The 24242-nt window shown below is 44.3% G+C and overlaps 1 protein-coding gene across 7 annotated transcripts in view; it reads right to left on the bottom strand.

Moving 5' to 3' along the window:
* Window positions 1–24242, bottom strand: part of LOC126992362 (protein Wnt-2b-like) — a 76631-nt gene that overhangs the window by 19317 nt on the left and 33072 nt on the right. For 2 of the 7 annotated variants that reach the window (XM_050851068.1, XM_050851072.1), the window contains 5 exons: window positions 19920–20065; window positions 19133–19266; window positions 17710–17868; window positions 16926–17125; window positions 1–173 (listed from right to left, as the gene is read on the bottom strand). The exon at window positions 1–173 is cut by the window's left edge and continues 57 nt beyond it. In XM_050851068.1, coding sequence (XP_050707025.1) covers window positions 1–173; window positions 16926–17125; window positions 17710–17715 — 379 coding nt within the window. In that variant the 5' untranslated portion in view covers window positions 17716–17868; window positions 19133–19266; window positions 19920–20065. Of the gene's footprint in view, window positions 174–16925; window positions 17126–17709; window positions 17869–18955; window positions 19067–19132; window positions 19267–19858; window positions 20066–21063; window positions 21080–24242 lie in introns of those variants that run through there. The other 5 variants (XM_050851069.1, XM_050851074.1, XM_050851071.1 and 2 more) reach the window with 5 other exon arrangements.

The raw sequence follows: 24242 nt of genomic DNA, 5'->3' as shown, positions 1-24242 counted from the left end.
ACCGATGATGCTGGAACTGCCGCTGGCACTCTCGCAGGCCCGCCCTCGCACCTTCACTGATGGCCACCATGGCGTCAGGCGCCCGCGTACAGATGCGGCTCTGGCGGGGCGTGAGGCCGGGCACCCGCGAGCACAGCAGGTGGGCGCCCAGGACCCCCGCTGACGACACCGTCCTGGGGGAAAGGAAAGATGGGGTGAGGGGGAGGCAGATTAAGTATACGTTAGTGTAGGGACGACCTGCAATGCATCATGATGTGAAGCGCCACCACACACGAACTTACGCCACACGACTCTACGCACTATGTCATTGTCCGAACCTTTTCAAACCATGTGTGGGCTACCATGTACTTCCCCAGACCAGCCTTGCGTCCCGATACACCCATGACAAAAACGAGTATGCAGACACTGACATTACTCGTCATCGTCTGGCGCATTGCTACCATCATCCCAACCTCCACATTGCCTGTTTCGGAATATCGACGTCGAGCACGTAGCAACTCACCATTATGGCGAAGATTGAGGGATACATCATACACGCACGTTGCATAACTAAGTCGGTTTCATTCTTTAGCCTGTTCAAAAGTAAGGGATGGACAACACTGCATACTATTTGTGCTGCTTCTCGAGAAAAATAGTAAACACTATTGTTTTCTTTAAAAAAATATCTCAGCTTTAAAGGTCTACAAAGCTACGTGTGCCAGTCTTTCCTCTCCAGGGCCCGGGGTGGCCCAGGCTCACCGGGCCGCATGGAGGCTGCGGTGCCAATCATGGGTATTGGTATGCCGGACAGATGACCGCCCCGAGGCTGCCGGCGAGTGGAGGGTTGGACTTAATGACCAGGGAAGTTTGGCCTATACTTAGCGGCCGTGAAGCTCTTTGATTGCCGGGGGTGTTGCGCCATCCCTGCGTGTATCGCCGAGGGAGGAGGGAATCTCCGCCACGATTAGCATAACAGAGGAGTCGGTCAAGTGTAAACGCGCCACCTCAGCTGTCTGCTAGCGGCGGTGTACTCGTGTTTTGTATTGCTTTCTGGGGCCGAGTTCCTACAATACTTTTGTTCCCTAACATTAATGTCATCACAATGCTTCTGAAAACACTGTATTACCTCAATTACTATTTCCATAAATAAATGGCCGCCATCAAGTATAGCAGAGTGGTAGGGCGACGCCTTGGATGCGCTGCGTCAGCCCTCACTCTTTACAATCCTTCTAGTTCATTTCTCACGTAGTTTTAAGTAATTCCAGCCGAATACTCACAGAACGTGCCTCGTGTGACACACTTGTTAGCTCACTGAACAGCGTCCCTCCTAACTAGCCTTGATATTTTCAGCGAGCCAATTCGTACGCGTGATGTCACTCGTCGCCGTGCAGGGCAGCTCACCGCCAGTGATTGTAAACACTTCCTGTCCAACCTTGAAACTGATATCTACATTCCGCGTTTCTTTAACAGTAGTTTATGCCACTTGATATTTTTGACACCAGTAATGACATACTTTTGGCAGTGTTGTAAAGTGTTTTCCTATTAAAATGACTATTTTTAAGTGATTTGCTGTCGAATTTACGAAGAAAAGTAAGGTGAATTGAAACCTGCGGCATAGCCAGAATCTTGACTTTAAAGCCCAACGATTGCAAAAAAGTAACAAAATAACTTACAGTTCCAGGTAAGATTAAGATGCAGGAAAAAGGATACAGGAATTATCAAGTTTCGAATCCTGCCGTGGCCGGTCGGCGTGCAACTCACCCAGCTGTTCATTCCACCTTTCGGGATGGTTGATCAATGGGCACCTGGGGAAACCTGGGGAAGCCAAACTGAGATACCTCGGATGTCACGCTGGCTCGTGTCCCGCGGTGATGGGTTCGTAGCCACTACAGGCTCAAGGACCAATGCGACGGATATGTATACCGAGGCCACGCTCAGCTACACCGGATGTCCCCAAATATACCTTACCTCTATGTAGCCATTTATGCCTGCTCTGTACCGAGATGTGTGAATTAATCCCGGAATACGTGCACTCGCGGCGGTGAAAATCAACTTCAGAGCATAATGATATGTACGAGAAGTGTAAATACTCTTGCTGGGTGTTGTCTTCAGCCTCCCGGGTGTGACGTGAGCCGCGCACCGCAGGGATAGGAGATTGTCAGCTCGTCAGTGCATCTTAAGACTAAATGAATAAAAGTATCAGTGTATCTTTAACTTAGTAACTTACTGTCGAGAGAGAGAGAGAGAGCATCCTATCATCGTGTACTACCACAAACTCATTCTTCGCGATCCTCAATGAATTTTTAATGAATTTCTTTTTCTCCTATTTTGGGCAATCCTAGTCACAGGGCGCCTCGTTTGTTTGTTTTCCGTCCTGGATGGCCTGGCATAAGGGCAGGGGCGGGTAGAGCAGGGCAGGGAGGGGTGCTGGGAGGTTAGTGGTCGGCGGGGTAGGGCGAGAGTTGGTGTCGGAGGGAGGGTGGAGCTTTGGGTGGACGATGGGTGGAATTTATTAGTGGGAGGAAGTGGATGCTGTGGACGGGTAGACGTTGGCGAAGGGATGGAGGAAGGGAGAGACTGATAGTGGAAGATGTAAATAAACGTAGGGTGGAGGTTGTTGGTGGAGGGATGGATGGATCGGTGGAAGGTGGTGAAGTGAGGTGATGGTCGAAGCCGTAGCGATCGCGTAAAAAAAAATAAATAAACATGAAACCACTGTTATCCAAGAAATCTAGTCCTTGTTATGCCACGCTAGGGCTTCAGGAAAGGCATGCTCAGGTAAAATGTTTTCCGTACATCTCCAGGTAGGCACACCTCTAGGAAGCCAGGGGTACGGACGCCCTCCGCTGCCTGAAGCTACAACTTCCTTAACTTATTTCGAGCCATCATCGCATCGCCTGGGCAGAAAAAAAGGGCCTAGCAAACCACGGAGCCTTGGTGTGGAGGCAGCTGTCCACCTATACGCTTTATTATCGTCCGCCTCCTTCCACGTAGGTCATATCAGAAACCGATGTTACTGTTGTGATTTTAACCAATGCATAGGAACATTGATATAGTCCTGATAAAGTTTACATATTTCGTTTTAATATTATTTCATTATTATACTTAATAAAAATTTTCAACTTTCCAGTGTAGTGTCTTTTCTTATGAGAGCTAATTGGTCTGGTGCGTACAAATTGGTAAACATATCCCACTGCAAGACTCCACTGAACGCACACGACGCCCCAGCACTGCGTAGCGACAGACTATACGCATCAGATCGTTACTTCTACGTACAGACAACTAAACACCAAATGGCGGGAAGCACGCAGCTCCTGGCATTGTCGGGAGGCTTTCAAATTGGTCAGGAAGATGACACTAATAGTTATAATCTGTGGTGGAGTGTACGGAATCGAGGGGAAGAGAGAGGATCACTGAGATCACTAGGATGGGCTGGAGGAGGAGAAAGAAGAAGAAGGAGAGGAGGAGGAGATGGAGGAGGAAATAGTAGTGATGGAGAAATGGGAGAAGAAAGAAAGAAATGAGATGGAAAATGGTAGCGCGAGAAGGGAGCGTGCAAAGAGAGGCAATGAAGAGAGTGTAGAGTGGAGTCTGGGGAAGGGCAGGGTTAGAGGAAGAGGAGGAGGGAAGAGGAGGAGGAGGAGGGTGGCAAGCAGGGCTGAGGAGAGGAAGAGGAGGTGGTGGAGGGGCAGAAGGAGGAACCAGAGCTAGAAGGAGGGAGGAGGAGGCGGGGAGAGCGCCATGGCCATTTCTAGTACAAGGAGTGGGTGTCGCTTGGTATTTAGCTGCTGCTGCGTCGGGAGTATCAAGTGGCCTGGGCAAGGGGTGCACGTGTCAAAGGTATGCTGCAATGGGAGAGGCAGGCTGTGTGTGCTGTGCCGCAAATATGTGTTTAAGCTCGACTTCAACACAGTGCAATAACCTCCACAACGATGCTTTTTTTCTTATTTTCTTTGACTCTTCCTCAATTTTCTTCTTTTGTCATCCTCGTTTTCCTCCTTCTCCTCTTTCCTTTATCTTCCAAAGCATATTTTCTTTTTCATTGTTTATTTTCAGATTTTTCTGTTAAGTTTTCTTCCTCCATCTTCTTGTTTTGGCTTTTTCATCTCGCTATTCTTCATCCTTTTATTTTATTTCCTTCCGTTTCCTTGATATTTTCCATCTTCGTGCGCTTGTAAACATGAGGAATGAATCGTCTGCAGGCAATATAAACAATGATGAAAAGGAGGACAGAACGCTAAAGGAAAAGAAACAGCATAGTAATCGAACATATGTACTTGCCATTACGTGTATCTTCATTAGGCTCAATTATCCTCATTAGAAAGCAGAGCTTTAATGATGAGTCTTCCAATTACAGACAGTCTTCCAGGTCACAGAGGTCATTCTCTCTCTCTCTCTCTCTCTCTCTCTCTCTCTCTCTCTCTCTCTCTCTCTCTCTCTCTCTCTCTCTCTCTCTCTCTCTCTCTCTCTCTCTCTCTCTCTCTCTCTCTCTGGTCTCTCTCTCTCTTGTTTCTTCTTTCAATTTCTCCTCCTCTTCTCCTCTCCCTGCTGTTGAGATTATTCATTACACAAGTTCATGAACACTCCTTAACTGGTCAGAAAGCGGGGCTTGTGGAAACATAAAACAAGCATAAGGAGGAGGCGGCGGTAGGAAGCTCTTTTTATGAATTTTCTAGCTTCTTCTTAAGCTATTTCTTCTTCTTCTTCTTCTTCTTCTTCTTCTTCTTCTTCTTCTTACTTCTTCTTCTTCTTCTTCTTCCTCCTTTCTCCTCCTTGATAAGTAAATAACAGACTTATAGAAATGGTGGAGGATTCGTTCCTCCACTCAAGTTGTAACTCAACCGACAGAGAGAAAACAATCTGCCATGGATTTGGTATTAGTAATGGCGGACCCGACCTCATTCAAGCGACTGTGAAAGTGGTGAGAAAATTCATGGTTGCGATCACCACTGAAAATCAATTTTAATGTCGCATATGTCACAAACTCGTAGACAATCTGTCGAGTGATGCAGACTACAAAAATCAAATTTCAACCTAGCCCGTGAAGCATGCTTCCTCCTGCGACCCTCAGGGAACCAACTTAACCTCACCGACAATGCAATCAACAACGTGTGGAACGACTTCCAAAGATACAGCTTTGCAGGAGTAGAGAAGGCTACAGTTTGCCTACAACCCAGGCTGATAAATGGTGCCGAAGATCCGTGAATGTCCAGAAATTAAAAAGGGCGGTAAACTTAATTTTTTTTATATAATCTAATGAAGAAGAGAATGACACTGCCAGAGCCTGCACACAGTACCACACCAGCCTAAAAAGCATGCGCACACTTATTAGAAGGTAATAAACGCAACTATGATGAACAAATAGCGCGCAATATCAAGACCAACTCAAAAATTATTCACATCATCAAGATCGAAAACATATAGCCAATACTGGTCCCCTGACAGACGAGACTGGATCAGTAACTCGGGACAATAAACAAATGGCCACAATCCTCAACACTAACTTAGCATCCGTATTCACAGTCGAGGACATCGAGCCATTGCACTGAGGGCCCTGGCCCGCGGAGAGTGAAAAAGTATTTGGACAAACTCTGACTTCCCGAACAAGTCAACGGGGCCTGACAGTTTGTCCCGCGGTCATTAAAAGAGCTTAAACAACAAATAATTCAATGCTCACTAATATGTTCAACCGGTCAGCTCAACTGAATAAGGTCCCCGAAGACTGGAAGATGGCGAATGTAACTACTGATTTTCAAAAAGGAGACAAAAGTGTTGCGACGTTAAACTACAAGCCTAATAAGTTTGACATCAGTGGCAGGAGAAATACTCGAAAAGATCATTAGAGACAAACTTGTTGTTTCTAGAAGAACAATCATGCAATCTCCGACACCCAGTAAGGCTTCAAAAACAAACAACAGAAGCATGAAGTCTCCTCAAACTATATTTAGCATTAGTTAGACCTCATCTTGACTATGCGGTTCGGTTTGGTCACCACTATAGAATGAATATCAAAATGTTAGAATCAGTGCAGAGGAGGATGACTAAGATGATTCAGGGGTTGAGAAACTTGCCATACGAGGGAAGACTCAAACAGTTAAACTTGCATTCTCTAGAAAGGCGAAGGGTGCGTGGAGACATGATCGAGGTTTATATATGGATGAAGGGCTTTAATAAGGAGAGATTCATAAGGTTTTGTTGCTAAGAGAACAGGGTAGGACACGAAGTAATGGGTTTAAACTGGATAAATTCGGATTTAACAGGGACATAGGCAAAAATTGGTTTACCAACAGGGTTGTGGATGAGTGGAATAGGCTTAGCAGTCATGTGGTGAGTGCCAATACAATTGTCACATTCAAAAATAGATTAGATAAATTCATGGACAGCGATACTAGGTGGGGTTAGATACACGGAGTTTAGGTCAAAGGAACTGTTGTATAGGCTACCGGCCTCTTCCAGATTCCAACGTTCTTATGTTCTTATGTTATCTGACTGGCGAGATGTCAAAAGCGGTGTTCCATAGGGTCGATGTTGGGACCTGTTCTGTTTTTAGTGTACGTAAATGACATTGACGAGGCTATCGTGCAAAATATCGAAATTTGCCGACGATACAAACATAGCCAGAGTCACTACGATAACGGATAAAGATCACTTCAAAGCTGATATCTATCGTTTGAGCAGTCCCAGTAGATATATTATATTGTTTGTTATTGGGTTGTTTATTTATTTATTTATTATGTTGTTTTATTTTGTTTTGTTTTGTTTTGTCTTGTTTTTGCTTTGTTTACTTTGTTTTTTCTTTTCTTTCCTTTTCTTTTCTCTTGATGTTTTCTTTCTTTTCTCTTGATGTTTTCTTTTCTTTTCTTTCTGTTGGTGTTGCTGGCTGTGGATGAGCTCTCCTCCCCAGAAGACTCACCTGTCACCTGCCCCAGGCCCCAGGGCCGAAAGCTCGATGACTTTTAGTTATTTTCTTGATATTGTATTTTCATTTTCTTTTCTCGATGATTTAATTTCCTTTCTCTATCCTCTATCTTGACTGTGGGTTAGCCTCCTCTCCCCAGAGGAGATTCACCCGTCACCACCCTGCGGCCCCAGGGCCGAAAGGTGGATGACTTTTCTGCTTTCCTTTTCTTGATGTTTCTTTCATCCTTTCTGGTGTTCCTGGGTCTGAACAGAGCCGCTTTCCTCCCAGAAGAGACTCGCCCATAATTTGTGATGTTGGTTTGGGCTGAAAGGTGGATGATTCTTTTCATTTCCATTTTCATTTTCTAGTGTTACTTCTCTGCATTTTCCTTCCGGTGTTACTTCACATTTCTTCTTCTTGTGTTATTTCTCTTCAAATTCTTCTTCTTAGCATTCCTCTTTTCAAATTCCTTCTTCTGTAACTTTTCAATACCTTCTTCTGTGTAACTCTTTTCAAATTCCTTCTTCTGTGTAACTCTTTTCAATACCTTCTTCTGTGTAACTCTTTTCAAATTCCTTCTTCGTGTAACTCTTTTCAATACCTTCTTCTGTGTTACTCTTTTCAATACCTTCTTCTGTGTAACTCTTTTCAATACCTTCTTCTGTGTAACTCTTTTCAACTTCCTTATTCTTGTGTAACTCTTTTCAATACCTTCTTCTGTGTTACTCTTTTCAATACCTTCTTCTGTGTTACTCTTTTCAATACCTTCTTCTGTGTTACTCTTTTCAATACCTTCTTCTGTGTAACTCTTTTCAATACATTCTTCTTCTGTGTTACTCTTTCAATACCTTCTTCTGTGTTACTCTTTCAATACCTTCTTCTGTAACTCTTTCAATACCTTCTTCTGTGTTACTCTTTTCAAATTCCTCTTCTTGTGTTACTCTTTTCAAATTCCCTCTTCTTGTGTTACTCTTTCAACTTCCTTCTTCTGTGTTACCTTCATGCCTTCTTCTAGTGTTACTTCTCTTCATTTTCCTTCTTCTGGTGTTCTTCTTCCCTTCCTTCTCTCGGTGTTTCCATGTCGTCTTTTCCTGGTTTTGTATGTTGAAACGCGTTAGTCTCCTTCTCCCAGAGAAGACCTGCCATACCAACATACAAGACGCTTTAAACAAAGCAAAACAAGACAATTTTTTTGGATTTTTGTTTTGTATTTTTTTGGATTTTTCGTTTTATATCGTTTTTGGCATGACACTTGCCTTGCTTTGGGGAATTGTACCCCCCATGCGTCGAACCTTCCATTGGAACGTGTCATTAACGCGTCGTCTGGCTAATAAGAGGTCGGTAACTGTATGTCTTGCTGCCACTCACGCCCCCAACCCCGGACCTCGGGATCTCCGACACCTCCGTGGACGCTCCGGGGAGCCGAGGCGCCTGCCGGAGCCCTGAGCCCTGCGACGCTCGCCAGAAGGCCTTGGGCCCCTGATCGCTCCCCAGCCCCGCGAGGCGAGGAGGGTGGATAGCAAGATGACCTCTTAAAATTCCAGACGGGATTAATTCAAATCAATGAAAATACAGTGAAGGCGCTGGAGACCGTTTTGTTGGATCAGGATGAGGACGAAGGCCAAAGGAAGGTGACAGAGGAAGGGAGGAATAAAGGGGAAGATGACAGGAGGAAGGAGGATGGAGAAATGACAGGACGAAGGAAGAAACGAGGGAAGGAAGGAAGGAAGGAAGGAAAGCAACAACGAGGGAAGGAAGGAAGGAAAGCAACAACGAGGGAAGGAAGGAAGGAAAGCAACAACGGGGAAGGAAGGAAGGAAGGAAGGAACGAGGAAAGGAAGGAAAGTGATGTGACGAAAGTGGGAAGTTGACAGGGCGAAGGAAGGAGACTGAACCGCCAAGATTCTGCCTGGGATTGGCGCGAATGGCGAGGCCCTGAACTGACTGACTTGGCGACTATATTATAGTGTTGCTGCCTCGGCCTGTTCCGTTACTTTACTTCCTGATTTGCTCCACGGCCTTCGCCTTTGCTGTCCTTCATCTTCCACCTTTGATTAGATAGTTAGTGTAGCTTATCACAGCCTCGTAATGACCAGCAGGCCTGCTGTTGTTTGTTCTCACTTTGTGTTTCTTTGTTCCTGCTCCTCCTCCTTAAAAGAAAAAAACAGACCTCGTGGTTGCCTTTATATGAGGACTGTGAGAGAATAGTTACCTCCTCCTCCACCTTCACCTCCTCCTCCTTCTCCTTCTCCACCTCCACTTCCTCCACCTTCACCTCCTCCTCCTTCTCCTTCTCCACCTCCACCTCCTCCTCTCTCTCTCGTTTCTCCACAAACCTCATAGTTTCAAAAATATTAATAGAAACACATCAAAACACTATACATATTACTTAATCTTGAGAGAGAGAGAGAGAGAGAGAGAGAGAGAGAGAGAGAGAGAGAGAGAGAGAGAGAGAGAGAGAGAGAGAGAGAGAGAGAGAGTAAAGTAGCAATATATAAATGAGTTTGGTTTGTAAACTCAATAGAAATCGACTAATTGTCAAAAATATCTCGATCACACGATTATGGGGATTAAGGAGGATGATTATGGGATTAAGGGAGGAGTGGCTGGGAGGAGGGAGGTTGGGAGGTGAGAGAGAGGATTGAGGGAGACCGGGAACGGGACAGAGAGAGAGGAAGAGCAGTGGAGAACGAGGTGAAGGAAATAACACGGATATACAAGGATATGAGGGGACTATTAACCCTGTAGCCGCAGGGATCATGTTTCTTAATGGTCCTTCTAAGCGAGAAAAATGAGAAAAAAAATCATCACTCACACAAATCATTTCATAATATATATCAAAGCATTTGTGATCGGTTTACCCATCATCTATTTTGGGGGGTTTATATCATGGCAAAAATCGCTGCTACACGGTAAAGTTAAATTTGGCCCGAGGGGCCATATTATAGCTTCCTTGCCATTTGCAAAATGAACGGAGAACAAAGCTCACAAAATGGAACTGTTTTTATCGGGTCAAGTGTAGCGAGGGTATCGGTAAAAAGACACTGATAAAATGTTGTCAAGAAATCCTTGCATCTGTCTCACGGCTGGACCTTGGCTACCGCTACCTTCCTCCCTCTCTCACCCCTTCCTCTCTACCACGGAATAATGGCCAGGGCAACCTGAGGTCCACAGGTCACCCATGACCTTGACCATAGACATGACAACGTCGCTGGGTAGCACACGGTTGAATTCATTTCCATACATAAATCATCGTTACTATCCTAAAATTCGATACATTCACAACATAATATAGACTTGTTTCACCATACAAAAATTTAAAGACTATGTCAAATACTAAACAACCCACATATAAAATGGTATGCCTTGTTGTGGTTGAAGCGACAATGCTGCCGGGTAGGGAATTCCCGCACCTGCTCCACCCAAAGTATCTTGATATTTGCATCAGACTTAGTACCTCGAACCCAATCCCATTATCCCCATGTACTACCTCAACCCAGAACTCTGCTTCCTGTCACTGAACCACACCATGATCCATCTACCTTCAAACCCGTGGGCTTTAATTGTTGTCAAAGTTATTGGTGAGGTTCTTTGTCGAATGCTTTACTAAAATTAAGATATGCAATATCATAACTGTCGTCCTTACGTATTTGACACTTTTTGTAAAAAGAAAAAACAATAAAGTCAGACAAGATCTAGCCTTGATCAATGAACCCAAGGTGGGGACCATTGATCAGGCTGTTTCTCTAGGAGTCTAGGTGGTCTGGATATTTTCATCTATAATAGACTCGAATGTGTTTACTGCCACCGACGTTAAACTAATTGCAGCCGACATTAGACCATTGATAGAAAGAACGGAATGGGAAAAAAATAAAAGGAGGCATAAAGAGGGAGTGAGGAGGTAAGAGGAAGGAAGGGAGACTAATTGTCTAAAGGAAGTGCAAGATAGAGACGAAGAAACATATCGATAACTAAATGGAAGGACAAAGCGATCATTAATTATAAGAAGAAATTATGAAAAGACGAAGAAAAGAAGAAGAACAAGAACAAGAACAGAAACAACAACAACAACAACAAAAGAACATAAGAACGTAAGGAGTCTGCAAGAGGCCGGTTGGCCGATACAAGGCAGTTCCTGTAAGTCTAACCGCACCTAACCTCACTATCCATGAATTTATCCAAACTCTTCTTCAATGCATCTATGGTATTGGCACCCACAACATGACTCCCAAGCCTGTTCCACTCATCCACCACTTTACTGGAAAACCAATTCTTGCCTATGTCTTTGTTGAATCTGAATTTAACTAGCTTAAAACCGTTGCTACGCGTTCTACCTTGCTCTTTTACAACCAAACCCTATTTACATCCTTTATTAAAGTCCTTCACCCATTTATAAACCTCGATCAAGTCACCTCGTAACCTTTCGCCTTCCTAGAGCGTATAAATTTAAATGCTTCAGTTTATTTTCATAAGGCAAGTTTCTCACCCTTGAATCATTTTTGTCATCATCCTCTGTACAGATTCTAACTACTTGATATCCACTCTACAGTAAGATGACCAGAACTGAGCCGCATAATCGAAATGACGTCTAATTAATGCTATGTAGAGTTTGAGGATGACTTCAGCGCTCCTATTGCTTACGCTCCTCGAGATGAAACCCAGTACCCTATTTGCACGATTCTTAGCTTGAATGCACTGAGCTCCAGGACGGAGGTCAGTGCTCACTAAGACTCCTAAATCCCTCTCACACCCAGACCTACTCAGCGGAGTGTCATTTAAGGAGTATATAATTGTGTTAGGGTTATTCCTACCTACACTCAGAATACTGCACTTCCCGACATTGGATTCCATCTGCCAATTCCCCGCCAAATCTTATAGTCTGTCTAGCTCATCATGAAGAACGCTAGCGTACTTGAAGAAGAAGAAGAAGAAGAAAAGACAAAGAAGAAAAGACAAAGAAGAAGAAGAAGTATGAGGAAAATAATAATAATGAGAACAAAATCAACGAGGAGAGTAAGAAGAAAAATAATACCTAACAACAACTAAAGCAAAAACATAAATAAAATAAAATAAAATAAAACAGTAATCGAAAACTCCGTATTATATGTTAACTCCCTTCGTTTTCCATAATTAATATGAGCTGAAGATTATTTTTTTCCAATACCGCTACTACGTGTAAATATATAAATCACTTCAAATTAACTTCTCATCTTTTGTCTCGCTCACCACGAAATGCACACCAGCTGACATCCTCAAGGCCTTGTGTCCATTATAAATCTACGGACTCATCACCGATACTTTTATTTTCTTAGATTTAAAAAGTAAAATAAAAAAGTAAATAACGTTGAGAAACTTGCACGAATTCTGTACCGAGGCAACACCCTCTTACTTGTAGAGACGAGAAAAAGCAGGACACAAAAAACAGCAACAACAGGTGATGTGATAATGGAGGGAGTGGATTACGTACAAATGCGTAAGCTCTTGCTAGGCAGATTATTCGTTAAAAGCTGATCCTGTTTTCAAAGTGCGCGTCGAAATATTTACACACACACACACACACACACACACACACACACACACACACACACACACATTAGGTTTAACAAGTGGTTCTCTAGTTTCAAAGCCACGGAAGAGTAAACAAGAGTAAGAAAGTCATAAAAGATTAGTTAACAAGTGGTTCTATTTTTAACCCGCAGTGAATATTAAACAATAATAAGACTTTTCTAATAATAATTTTAGAATTGTGTATATATATTATCAAACTCACGGGAAGATCAAACAAGTGCAAGACTGTTCTAATGAAAAGGTAACAATTGATTCTCAAGCTTCAGATCGACGTGCCTAGTAAACCCTTGCTAGATTCTTATAAACCATCCACGAACACGCCAATTCCTGGATTTCGTTAGGGGGCATCAGGGGTTAGGTTAGGTTAGGTTAGGTTAGGGAACACACACACACACACACACACACACACACACACACACGCAGTAGCACCATTGCCATTAAAGGTTGTGATATTTTCGTTTCGTCAGCGAATGCCACGCACTGGATTGTTCTGCGGTGAGGTGATGCTTCTGAGAGGGGTGGTGGTGCGGGGGGAGGGGGGGGGGGGGTCGGAATGGTGGTGGGCAGTGGGGTGATGGTGGGGGGTTGATGGGTGGTGGTGCTGGTGGTGGGGATTGATGGGTGGTGGTGGGGATGGTGGAGGAGAGAGTCGAAGGTCTTGTCTTGGTTGGCTTCTCCGTCATTCACTTTTTGGGAAGTGTATTTCGTGTATAATAATTACTTACCCGTGTATCTATTTAGGGTTGTATGACAGCTGGTTAGTGATTTATTTTATTATTTTTCTTTTACAGCAAAGGACACAGCACAGGGGCACAACAAAAGGAAACAATAAAAAAGCCCGCTACTCGCTGCTCCTGTAAGAATCGGAAGAGGTGGCCGAAAGAGCATGTTACCTTATGGTTACAGAGAGCTAATGATTTTATAATGTCATCAGTCAGTCATGGAAGGCAAAGGCAATCGGACCGGGACAGCCTAATGAATGACGCTCCGCGGGGATCCGTGTTGGGTCCACTGCCATTCATTGTTTATAGGATTTTTATATATTCAGGGAAGTTGTGAGATGTAAATGTATTGAATATCTATAGATCTATCTACCTCTCTCTATCTATATCTATCTCTATCTGTCTATCTATCTATCTATCTCTATCTATCTATCTTCACCATTTATTTATCTCTCTATCTATCTATCTATATCTCTCTCTATCTCTCTATAGATATCTCTCTATATATATATCTATATATATAGATATATATATATATATATATATATATATATATATATATATATATATATATATATATATATATATATATATATATATATATATATATATATATATATATATATATATATATATATATATATATATATATATATATATACATATATATATATATATATATATATATATATATATATATATATATATATATATATATATATATATATATATATATATATATACTTTATCAAAATCAACAGCAGATTTTGCACTATTCTCTTTATAAGTTGTTTTTTCTATTTCACGCACTGTGGCGCGGTCTTTTGGTTGTAGGTAATGGAGATCCATGTCTCAAGACGTCTTTCGGCCTATTCGGCCATCTTCAGGAGATGTTCTAGTTGCAGGTGTAGGAGAAGGAGTGAGTGAGCTGCTTCTTCTTCTTCGAGGGATTTTGGTAGGCGGGGCTATATATTGCCTCGCTGAGCCTGCACGTTAGTGTGCGCGGCTCTCAGCCAATCATAGCTTAGCTTGGCGCTTGCTGCCTCTTTGTCGGGAGTGACGTGTCGGGTTGATGCTGTATGTTTATTGCAGGTTTATGGGTGTAAATTAGCACTGCCTCGGTCATTTTGAGTCTCTTGTTATTTTCTCTTGTCAATATTATGGTGTTGTCCTCCATGTGTTTCCTCCTTAGGAAAAACGCTCACCAAGCGCATAGAACTGGAAATGCTACTCGAAGACATTCAAAAGCTCGAGAACGACAAGAGGGTAACAACATCACCTGACCTACAAGCCGAAATCATCCGAGAAGCAAAGATAACAAGAGGACACCAGCGCAGCTCCCTCCTCACACCTGAATTTCGAACTGTTGCCCAAGAACTGAAGAGCAACGATCGCACTGTCATCCGCAGGGCCGATAAGTCATCTATCTTTGTCATTCTTGACAAAGATGTCTACTTGAATAAGATGGCAACCATCCTGACCGACACCACAAAATTCAGCAGAATCACAAGAAACCCAACGAACGATATTAAGACGAAGTTGAACCGTATCATCCGCCACACTAACAACAACAGCAGTACGAAGCTCCCCCTCATCGAAGGCGACCACAAACTGGGTTACGCTTATGGCAACGTCAAGACCCACAAGGAAGGCCACCCCCTACGTCCCATCATCAGCCAGACACCATCAGTTACTTACAAACTCGCCAAGCGCCTCAACGAACTCATCACACCATTCACACCAGCCTCCTTCAGTTTGAAGTCCACAACAGAGTTCCGCGATCTCCTGAAGACTACCCGTCCCTCCAACATCATGGCATCCATGGACGTTGAATCACTCTTCACCAATGTACCGATCGACGTATCCATAGATCTCATTTGTCAACGCATCTACCACTTAGAAGACGAAGGGCCACTCAACATTCCCGAAGCCTCGCTACACCTCCTTCTACAAGCATGTATTAAAGAAGTACCATTTTACGGACCCGACGGCAAGGTGTACATGCAGTGAGACAGTGTGGCCATGGGATCACCCCTCGGCGTCCTCTTCGCCAACTTCTACATGAGGTCCATCGAAGAAAGGCTATTTGCACGCCACCCTCAACTCAAACCACAAATCTACGCGAGGTACGTCGATGACATCTTCATCAGCGTTGACACCATGAGCCACATCAACGAGTTAATCACCGAATTCAAGAACGACTCCTGCTTAAACTTCACGCATGACATAGAACAAAATAAGAAGCTCCCATTTCTGGACACCATGGTGCACCGTGAGGACACATCTTTTTCAACAGAAGTGTACGTGAAAGCCACTAACCTCGGGTTCTGTCTCAACGGTGCTAGCGAATGCCCCGAAAGATATAGGCACAGCATAATCAGCGCCTTTGTCAAGAGGGCCCTCACACACACCTCAACATGGGCAGCCGCGAACACCGAGCTGAAGAGAGTTTCCCAGCTTCTCGCCAACAACGGCTACCCAGCAAGTGTTAGAAATTGGAGCTGATGCTGATGTTGGCCTGGCGGGTGAGGGAGGCTGTGGGGCTTATTGGGCATGTCAGCCATGATGGTAGGGGCTGAGGCTACTTGTAGTGTAGACTGTTTCTCCTGCTGACATTGGTGAGTTGAAGGCAAGAAGCAACACACACCTCTTGTTAGCTCATCAGGCATTGTTCTGTCCCTGCCCTCCCCTTACTTTACTGTCTCCTAGTGTTCATACTCCATGGAGGGGACTCAGGGTCTACAGTGGGGCCCTGGCTCTAGTGATATTAAGAGGCTGAATGTCCAACCATTTCAAATGGTCCGTTTGGCAGTAGATTCCTGTCTCTCCTCCTCTGCTCTCACACAGCCCCAACACCTGTTTTTCCATGTCCTATGTTACCTGTAGCTAACACATGAGAGGGAAAAACAGGTGTTGGGAGTGAGCGGCAGAGCAGAGGGGAGGAAAGGACCCAAGAAATCCGCCGTCCAAACAGACTATTTGAAATGGTTGGACCAAAATTTGGGTGAAAATTTTTAATAAAAAATAAAAACAGACAAGAACTCATTGGAAAATGCCTTTTTGTGCTCTGTCTCATGTGCTTTAAACAACCCAACCTACATTTATAGATGAACATAACCACCAATATGGAAAGGCAACGAAAAAGCTCTGACTGTGTGTGCTCTCTATTGAATACAGATGTTGGGAGTGTGTTTGCTCACTGAAAGCCCAGACCTCTGCCACCGTGACCACTGCCACCCCCACCACCACACCCAGCGAGACACACGGCAGCCCCCTCTGGAGCTGCAGCAGCCCTGCCTCGGGCTGGCCTGTCGTTGTGCAGACGGGGGGCAGTGTTTGTACATAAGGCAGACGATGTAGTTATGTGAGTGGCCAGTGACACCTTTGCAGCACCTTCTACAAATGTTTCCTTTGGCTGTGATTGTTGTTTTCAGTAAAGGGTCGCCTATAAGAGCTGCTGGGGGAGCACTGTGATGGGGCTGCTGTGTGGAACGCTGTGTTTGGTGCGCCCAGCTGATCCAGTGTCAGTGTGTTTCACCCCCACACCCACGGGGAGCTGTGTGACTCACCAGTGGACGGAATGCACCACTGCAGCGGTCAAGTCCTCTGGTCTAGCAGGGTGCTGCAGGGGCAATGTCACACACCAGCACTCAGTTGGCCTGAGCCGCATAGCTCCCCATGAGTGGGGCAGGTCAAGCGGGACACTGGATCACTTGAGAGCCACAAAGCTTCATTATGAGGTCACCAGGGCTTACCAGTAGGGGTCATCCTGGGTCACAATGTGCAGGATGTCCAGCTTGTTGAAGGGCAGCCCGGCTTCCTTGCAGGGAATGTGCTTGTTGTCCTCCTTGGGGTCATAGTGGAAGTAGGCGTGCACCCTCACCTTGCTCTCCCTGAGGTGCACCGAGCTGCTGGCCGGGAGCAGCCTGAAGGTCATGGTGCCCTCCGCCTGCACCTGGAAGGGGACAGGAGGTGGGCTGGTTACTTGTGGGCTCGGAAAAATAAATAATGATATTAATAATTGTAATGATAGCTTTATTTCATCAAGAGCAAGTATACAGGAAAAGCAAGGCAAAAGAGAGAAATATATATATATATATATATATATATATATATATATATATATATATATATATATATATATATATATATATATATATATATATATATATATATATATATATATATATATATATATATATATATATATATATAGATATATATATATATATATATATATATATATATAGATATATATATATATATATATATATATATATATATCCTCTCTCTCTCTCTCTCTCTCTCTCTCTCTCTCTGTCACTACCACAGCCCACAGGCACATATAGGTCTCTCTCTCTCTCTCTCTCTCTCTCACAGTCACTACCACAGCCCACAGGCACATATAGGTCTCTCTCTCTCTCTCTCTCTCTCTCTCTCTCTCTCTCTCTCTCTCTCTCTCTCTCTCTCTCTCTCTCTCTCTCTCTCTCTCTCTCTCTCTTCATCCTTCCCTCCCTTCCCTCTCCCTCCCTCCCTCACCAGCATCTTGTGGACATCCGCCGGTGTCTTGCCCTCCACATTGAAGGTGTTGACCCCTGCACCTCGTCGGCAGCATGGATGAGGCCGGAGCAATCAGCCATGTATGATGCGGGTGATGATGATGGCTCCGGAGTGGTCGTCCTGCTTGATGGTGGCTCCCTGGGGGTAAGTAAGGAAGGAACGTGTTAATGTTGAAGACGCTGCCATTGCCTCCACAATTTTTTTTTTTTTTTTTTTTTTTTTTACTGTTTATTGGGGGCAAAGGAGAGAGTTCAAGGGCAAGATAGACAGAGAGATAGAAGGAACAGAAGGCAGGGAAAGGAAGGGAGGAAAGAGAAAGAAAGAAAAAGAACAATTGGAAGGAAGGAAAGAGTTTACCAGCAGAAGGGATGAAAGAATGAAGTTGCTGGTTAACTCTTGCATAAAGGGTTTGGATAGTATTGGGAGGACCAGGAGTGGAAATACAGACGAAGGGAGGCTGTTCCAGAGTTTACCAGTGGAAGGGATGAAAGAATGAAGTTGCTGGTTAACTCTTGCATAAAGGGTTTGGATAGTATAGGGATGAGCAGGAGTGGAAATACAGACGAAGGGAGGCTGTTCCAGAGTTTACCAGCGAAAGGGATGAAAGAATGAAGATGCTGGTTGACTCTTGCATTAGGGATCTGGATAGTATAGGACTGAGCAAGAGTTGAGAGAGGAGGAGGTATGCAGGTGAAGGAGACAAGTAAGACACACACCCAGCCACTACATCTACACACAAATTCCACAAAACCAGTCTTTCTACTCCCCACAATAGGCTCTGCTCCCTTTCCCTCCTGTGGCAAGCACTGGGCAAACAGCAACAAGGGTCAGGGAACTCAACACAGACTGAGGCACAGAAATATAGTGTCTTACATAATGATTCTTAAACTGGGTGCCCATGACTTCCATCTCGACCAAAGAAAAAATAAATAAAAAGGAAATGCCAATCCTTTCAAGTGCACTGCCTCAGATGACTGTTGTGAGGTGCTGGCTGTCTCTTTAAAACACTGAATCAGCCTGTACTCGCCTAGAATATTTATTACATCAGAATATTGAGAAGCTAACCTAACCTAACCTAACAAAACCCCAAACAGTTACTATAGGTCTTGCCTCAGAAAATTCAAACATGCTTCCTTACTAATGAGACTCTACAACAAAGTGAGGTCATCCTTAACATGTCAGGCTCCCACCATGACTGTTTCCCAAGGCCACAGAAAAGACTAACCGGGTGTTCATTGGTGTTTTCCCCGCTCAAGATGCAAAAGCCATGTAAAGCCATCACCAGGATCACGAAACACTCCATCAAAGTCCCAGCAGCAACTTCTATGACAAGAGACTTTTCAAACAGGGTAAGTGAAGGGCAAATACATTTAAGATACAGACAGAGAGACAAGATTCCTACCATTGGCTCATTGCTCTTCACCCACTGCACAATCTTGACTGTCTCCTCATCCTCATCACCCTCGACGGGTGTTTCGGGCAGTGCAGTGTGAAGTCCTTGGCGGCAATGCTGGCGTGTGCCTGGAGAACTCCCTGCTGGATGAAGGAATGAAGATGCTGCTGCTCAACTCTTGCATAAGGGATCAGGATAGTACAGGGATGAGCAGGAGTAAAAATACAGACAAAGGGAGGCTATTGCTTTTCAGAGTTTACCAGTGGAAGAGATAAAAGAATGAAGATGCTGGTAAACTCTTGTATAAGGAATTTGGACAGTACAGGGATGAAATAATGAAGATGCTGTTTGACTCTTGCATAAGGGATTTGGATAGAATAGGGATGAAAGAATGAACTCTTGCATAAGGGATCAGGATAGTATAGGGATGAGCAGGAGTAAAAATACAGACAAAGGGAGGCTATTGCTGTTTCAGAGTTTACCAGTGGAAGGGATAAAAGAATGAAGATGCTGGAAAACTCTTGTATAGGGAATTTGGACAGAACAGGGATGAAATAATGAAGATGCTGTTTGACTCTTGCATAAGGGATTTGGATAGAATAGGGATGAAAGAATGAAGATGGTGGTTAACCCTTGCATAAGGGATCTGGATAGCATAGGAATGAGCAAGAGTAGAGTCATGACAGTGAGGGGGACTTCAGGATGGCAAATATCAAGCTTGATGTACAAACAAACCTAAAATTAAGACACAGAACTGAGGAGAAAATGTACGGTTCCCCCCCAAGCCACGACCAACCTGGAGGTGTGGCGACTACAGGATGGCAATAGCTTGCTGGCGTCCGGTGAGGGTGTGGTGCGGTTGTGTGTCTCCCTCATGATAGGAATTCCGATCTCCTCCACACTGGACATCAGAGCCTGGCATGTCTTGCACGTGCGGTTGATCTGAGAGGAGGAGGAAGAGGAGGAAGAAGGTTTAGTGTTGACTTCGGCAAAACCTAGTGATCTTATTTGTTACTGGGGGAGCTTTGGGGGTCTCGGCAAACCTGGCGTGTTCTCATTTTTTGTTGATTTTTAAGGTTAGGGGCAAGACAGAGCTAGTTTGTTGATTGTGACTTTGAAAACATTGTTCTAGACCCATCATCATCATCATCATTTCATCGACGCCTGCTCCTAGGAGCTCCCACCAGGGGATGGCCACGGCAGAAGAGCTTCCAACTTTCTCTATCCAGACACTCCCTCCTTGCCTGCTCAAAGTTTCTCAAAGATCTTTCCCCCCTCTCCCTAACGTACTCTTGCACCCTATCCCTCCATTTCACTGGAGGTCATCCTCTAACATTCCCTCCCTCTATCTCACTCACATACACCCTTCTGGTCATCTTACTCTCCTCCATTCACTCCATGTGGCCAAACCACTTTAAAGTCTGTCGCTTCACTTCTTCCACCACTCCACACTTCTTCCCTTCACCCCTGTGACACATTCCAAAACTCTCGTACACACTTTCATTACTCATTCCATCCATTCTACTCACACCACAAGCACTCCTCAAATAACTCATTTCCACTGCCTGCATTCTAGACCTCTGACTTTCATTCCAGGCCCACGTTTCACTTGCATATGTGAGGGTTGGTACTATTATTGTATTTCTCAAATCCCTCTATACCTCCATGCTCACACTTCTGCCATTCATGATTTGTCCCAAAGACCCTACCACCCTTCTTCCTTGCAATGCCCTTTCTCTTGTCTCTCCCTCCATACCACCATGCTTACACATAACTGATCCAAGGTACTTAAACTCATTTACCTCCTCCATTTCTTCACCATTCAAAATTATTTTGCATTCTTTTTCACATTCAATTCCCACTCTATATGGGCATACAAAATCTACAACCTCACTTCTACTTCACTCACAAACCATCACTTTACTCTTGTTGACATTTACTTTCAGCTTTCTCCTGTTCAGGTAAAATGCTTGTGTCAATAATAGCAGATAGTATTAGGGTTTTAGGGACCATATTGACAGACATAATTTAATTCACGACTCACAGCATGGATTTATTAAAGGAAAGTCATGCATTACTAATCTTTTATCCTTTTACAATAGAGTATACGAGGCAGCTGACAATGATGAGAGTTACAATGTAGTTTATCTTGATTTTAGTAAGGCCTTCGATAAGGTACCTCACCAGAGACTTAAATAAAGTCAGGGCTCATGGGATTAGAGGGAAGGTATTTGATTGGATTAGGGCGTGGATTTGCGACAGGAAACAGAGGGTTACCATTAACGGTAAAAAATCTGAATGGGGTAATGTTACCAGTGGGCTCCCCAAGGTTCAGTTTTAGGCCCGCTTTTATTCATTATCTACATCAGTGACATAGACAATGGGATAACTAGTGACATAGGTAAATTAGCGGATGACACCAAAATAGGACGCACTATTAGGACAGGGGAGGATGCTAGAGCACTGCAGGAGGATCTCAACAAACTGTCAGCTTGGTCAGAGAAATGGAAGATGAATTTTAACATCACCAAGTGTAGCGTACTTAGTGTAGGAACACGCAACCCATTACACGGGTATAGTTTAGACTCCACAGCGATAGGCAGATCAGAGTGTGAAAGGGATCTGGGAGTGTTAGTGAAATCTTGACCCAAAACTAAGGAAGCAATGTATTAGTGTGAGGAATAGGGCTAACAGGTGTTAGGGCTACCTTTATTTCTAATGCATTTTAAAATTCAAAGTCTTACCCGCCACTGTCCCCATTGGCTGTTCTCTCTCTCTTGCCTCTATTCTGATTCGCTATGAGCGTTTCCCGCCTTCTCACGCCTGCAGGGCGTCCCTTTCCACTCCCCCGCGCTCCTCAGTCTAGAGTTGGTCTGGGCGAGAGAGAGATTAGTGCCCCAGGACTCCGGGATTTATTTGGGTTTTCCCCCATCCCTTACATTTGAGTGAGTCTTGTATGATTAGTTTCTTGTTGTGATCATTTACCTTTCCTGTGCTGCCAGTTGTAATAGCCAGTATCATTATTTTGTACCCTTTATGGTAATTTTTGTGCCACCCGCGTCGCCATTTACGACGCAGGCTCTATTTTTTGTAGAGTGTTACGCATACATATACTCTGACAATTCACCCTTGTCAACACTTGCTAGCGAATACCCCCATTTCGCAGGATTAGTGCAAGCTACCTTGCACCACATATTCTCTGACAATTCACCCTTGTCTACACTTATTTATTATAGTGCTTTGCAATGTTCAACTACTGACTCCCAGCCCCTGCCCTGAGTTCTTGCCTTACTCAGCCATCCACTCTCATCAGTGGCAAGTCTCTTTATTGTGGCAGCTTATGCCTTAAGCGTTACCTAAAGCGTGTACGTTACCCCATTATCTTCTTTGTTATTACCTTTTTTTTTGTTATTAAACTATTCTTACCTATACGCTCTAATTTTTATTTGAATCCGTTGCACACACATCTTGTTATTTATGTTATTCTTGTATACCTGTTCGTCCAGTAGACTGAACGGCAGTCGAAGCCGTTCACCTGCAGTGACCACGTCAAGAGTGGATTCTTTCTTTGAGGACGTGGCTTCTCCTGGAGTTACGCAGGCCTTTAATCTCACTGTGTCTGTAGGACGTAACAGATATATTTTGGCGACCTCGCCAGGATTTTCTGCTGTTTTTGAGGCAGTAATTAAGCAGTGTAAAGATGCCTATCAGCGACGTAGACGCGGCGCAACAGTTCCTTTCCACTGAGCCCTCTCCAGAGAGCATACAGACTCTCACAGTTCCTGAACTCCGTGTTGTAGCACTGTACCTGGGTGCTGAGGAAACTGATTTAAAGGGTATTCGAAAACCCGAATTAATTGAGTTTGTGTGCCAACTTTGTATGTAACTGGGGATGAACAGGGCTCAAATGAGCAACCAGGGCTGCCGCGCATTGGCGAAACGAGTGAGAATCAAGCGGCGACGCACATCGACACACCCACTTTGCCTAGCGCGCCGCCCTCCTCGCCTTTGGTGGACGCTCAGCTCCATTCAACTGCAAATAACGATGCCTCGTTACCTCACTCCCGTGCTCTTACCACTTACTCACAGCAGCTGGAGTTACTTAAAATTCAGCTGGATCTAGAAGAAGCGAAAACTCGCCGCCTACAGGCTGAAGTAACTCTGCGTGACTCTATGCATTTAAATGTACCGAGTCCTCTTCTTTCAGCGCCTTTTGACCTAGCCAAGGCTGCCAAGTTTGTTCCAAATTTTGATGAAAAGGATCCTGACTTATTTTTCTCTTTTGAGAGAATAGCTCACAGCCTAGAATGGCCAGAGAGATACTGGACCTTAGTTGTACAGTCTCGTTTTGTGGGAAGAAGCAGACGGACTTACTTGTCTCTTTCTGAGTCAAGTTCACAGGATTATGATGCAGTTAAATCTGCTGTTTTGCGGGCTCACGCCCTAGTACCTGATGCATACCGCTGCAAGTTGCGGGAACTCAAGAAGAGTTCTGACGTCTCCCACCTCGAGTTTGCCAGGCTTACTCGTGAAGCTTTCACTCGCTGGTTAAGGGCTACCGAGACACATTCTTTTGAGGATCTGGTGGAACTACTTTTACTAGAGAAGTTTGTAACTACAGTCAGTCAAGACGTAGGAGTTCACGTGGTAGAGAGGGAGGTACATAACATTGAGGAAGCGGCAAGGTTGGCGGACAAATTTATTTTGGCACATCGTACTTTTAAGCACACTGGCACTGGCACTGGCATAGATAAGGGCAAAATTGCCCCAGGTAAAGGTAACTGGCACAACAAGAAAACTAGCACTACCGCTGAGGTTGACAAGGGGCGTAGTCCTTCGTCACCCAGCAGCCTGAGGAAATCGAAACCTCAGTGCACCTATTGTAATCGCCCCGGACACACTTACGAGAAGTGCTTTAAGCGCGTCTCATTCAAGGCTCCTGTAGGGAAGGCTAAGCCAACCCTTACAGTAAGTGCAGAGGAGAAGAAGGACCAGGAGATTAAAGACACAGATAAGCCGGTGGCTTTGGTGTCTGATTTGTCTGCCTCTAAGGCCGGTGACATTACTATTGAAGAGGTACAGGGGTGTGCCCCTGTTGATCTAGGTAGGACGTCTAACC

Source organism: Eriocheir sinensis, unplaced genomic scaffold (genome assembly GCF_024679095.1).
Source record: "Eriocheir sinensis breed Jianghai 21 unplaced genomic scaffold, ASM2467909v1 Scaffold45, whole genome shotgun sequence".
Classification (NCBI taxonomy): domain Eukaryota; kingdom Metazoa; phylum Arthropoda; class Malacostraca; order Decapoda; family Varunidae; genus Eriocheir; species Eriocheir sinensis.
This window is presented reverse-complemented; position numbering and strand designations above follow the sequence as displayed.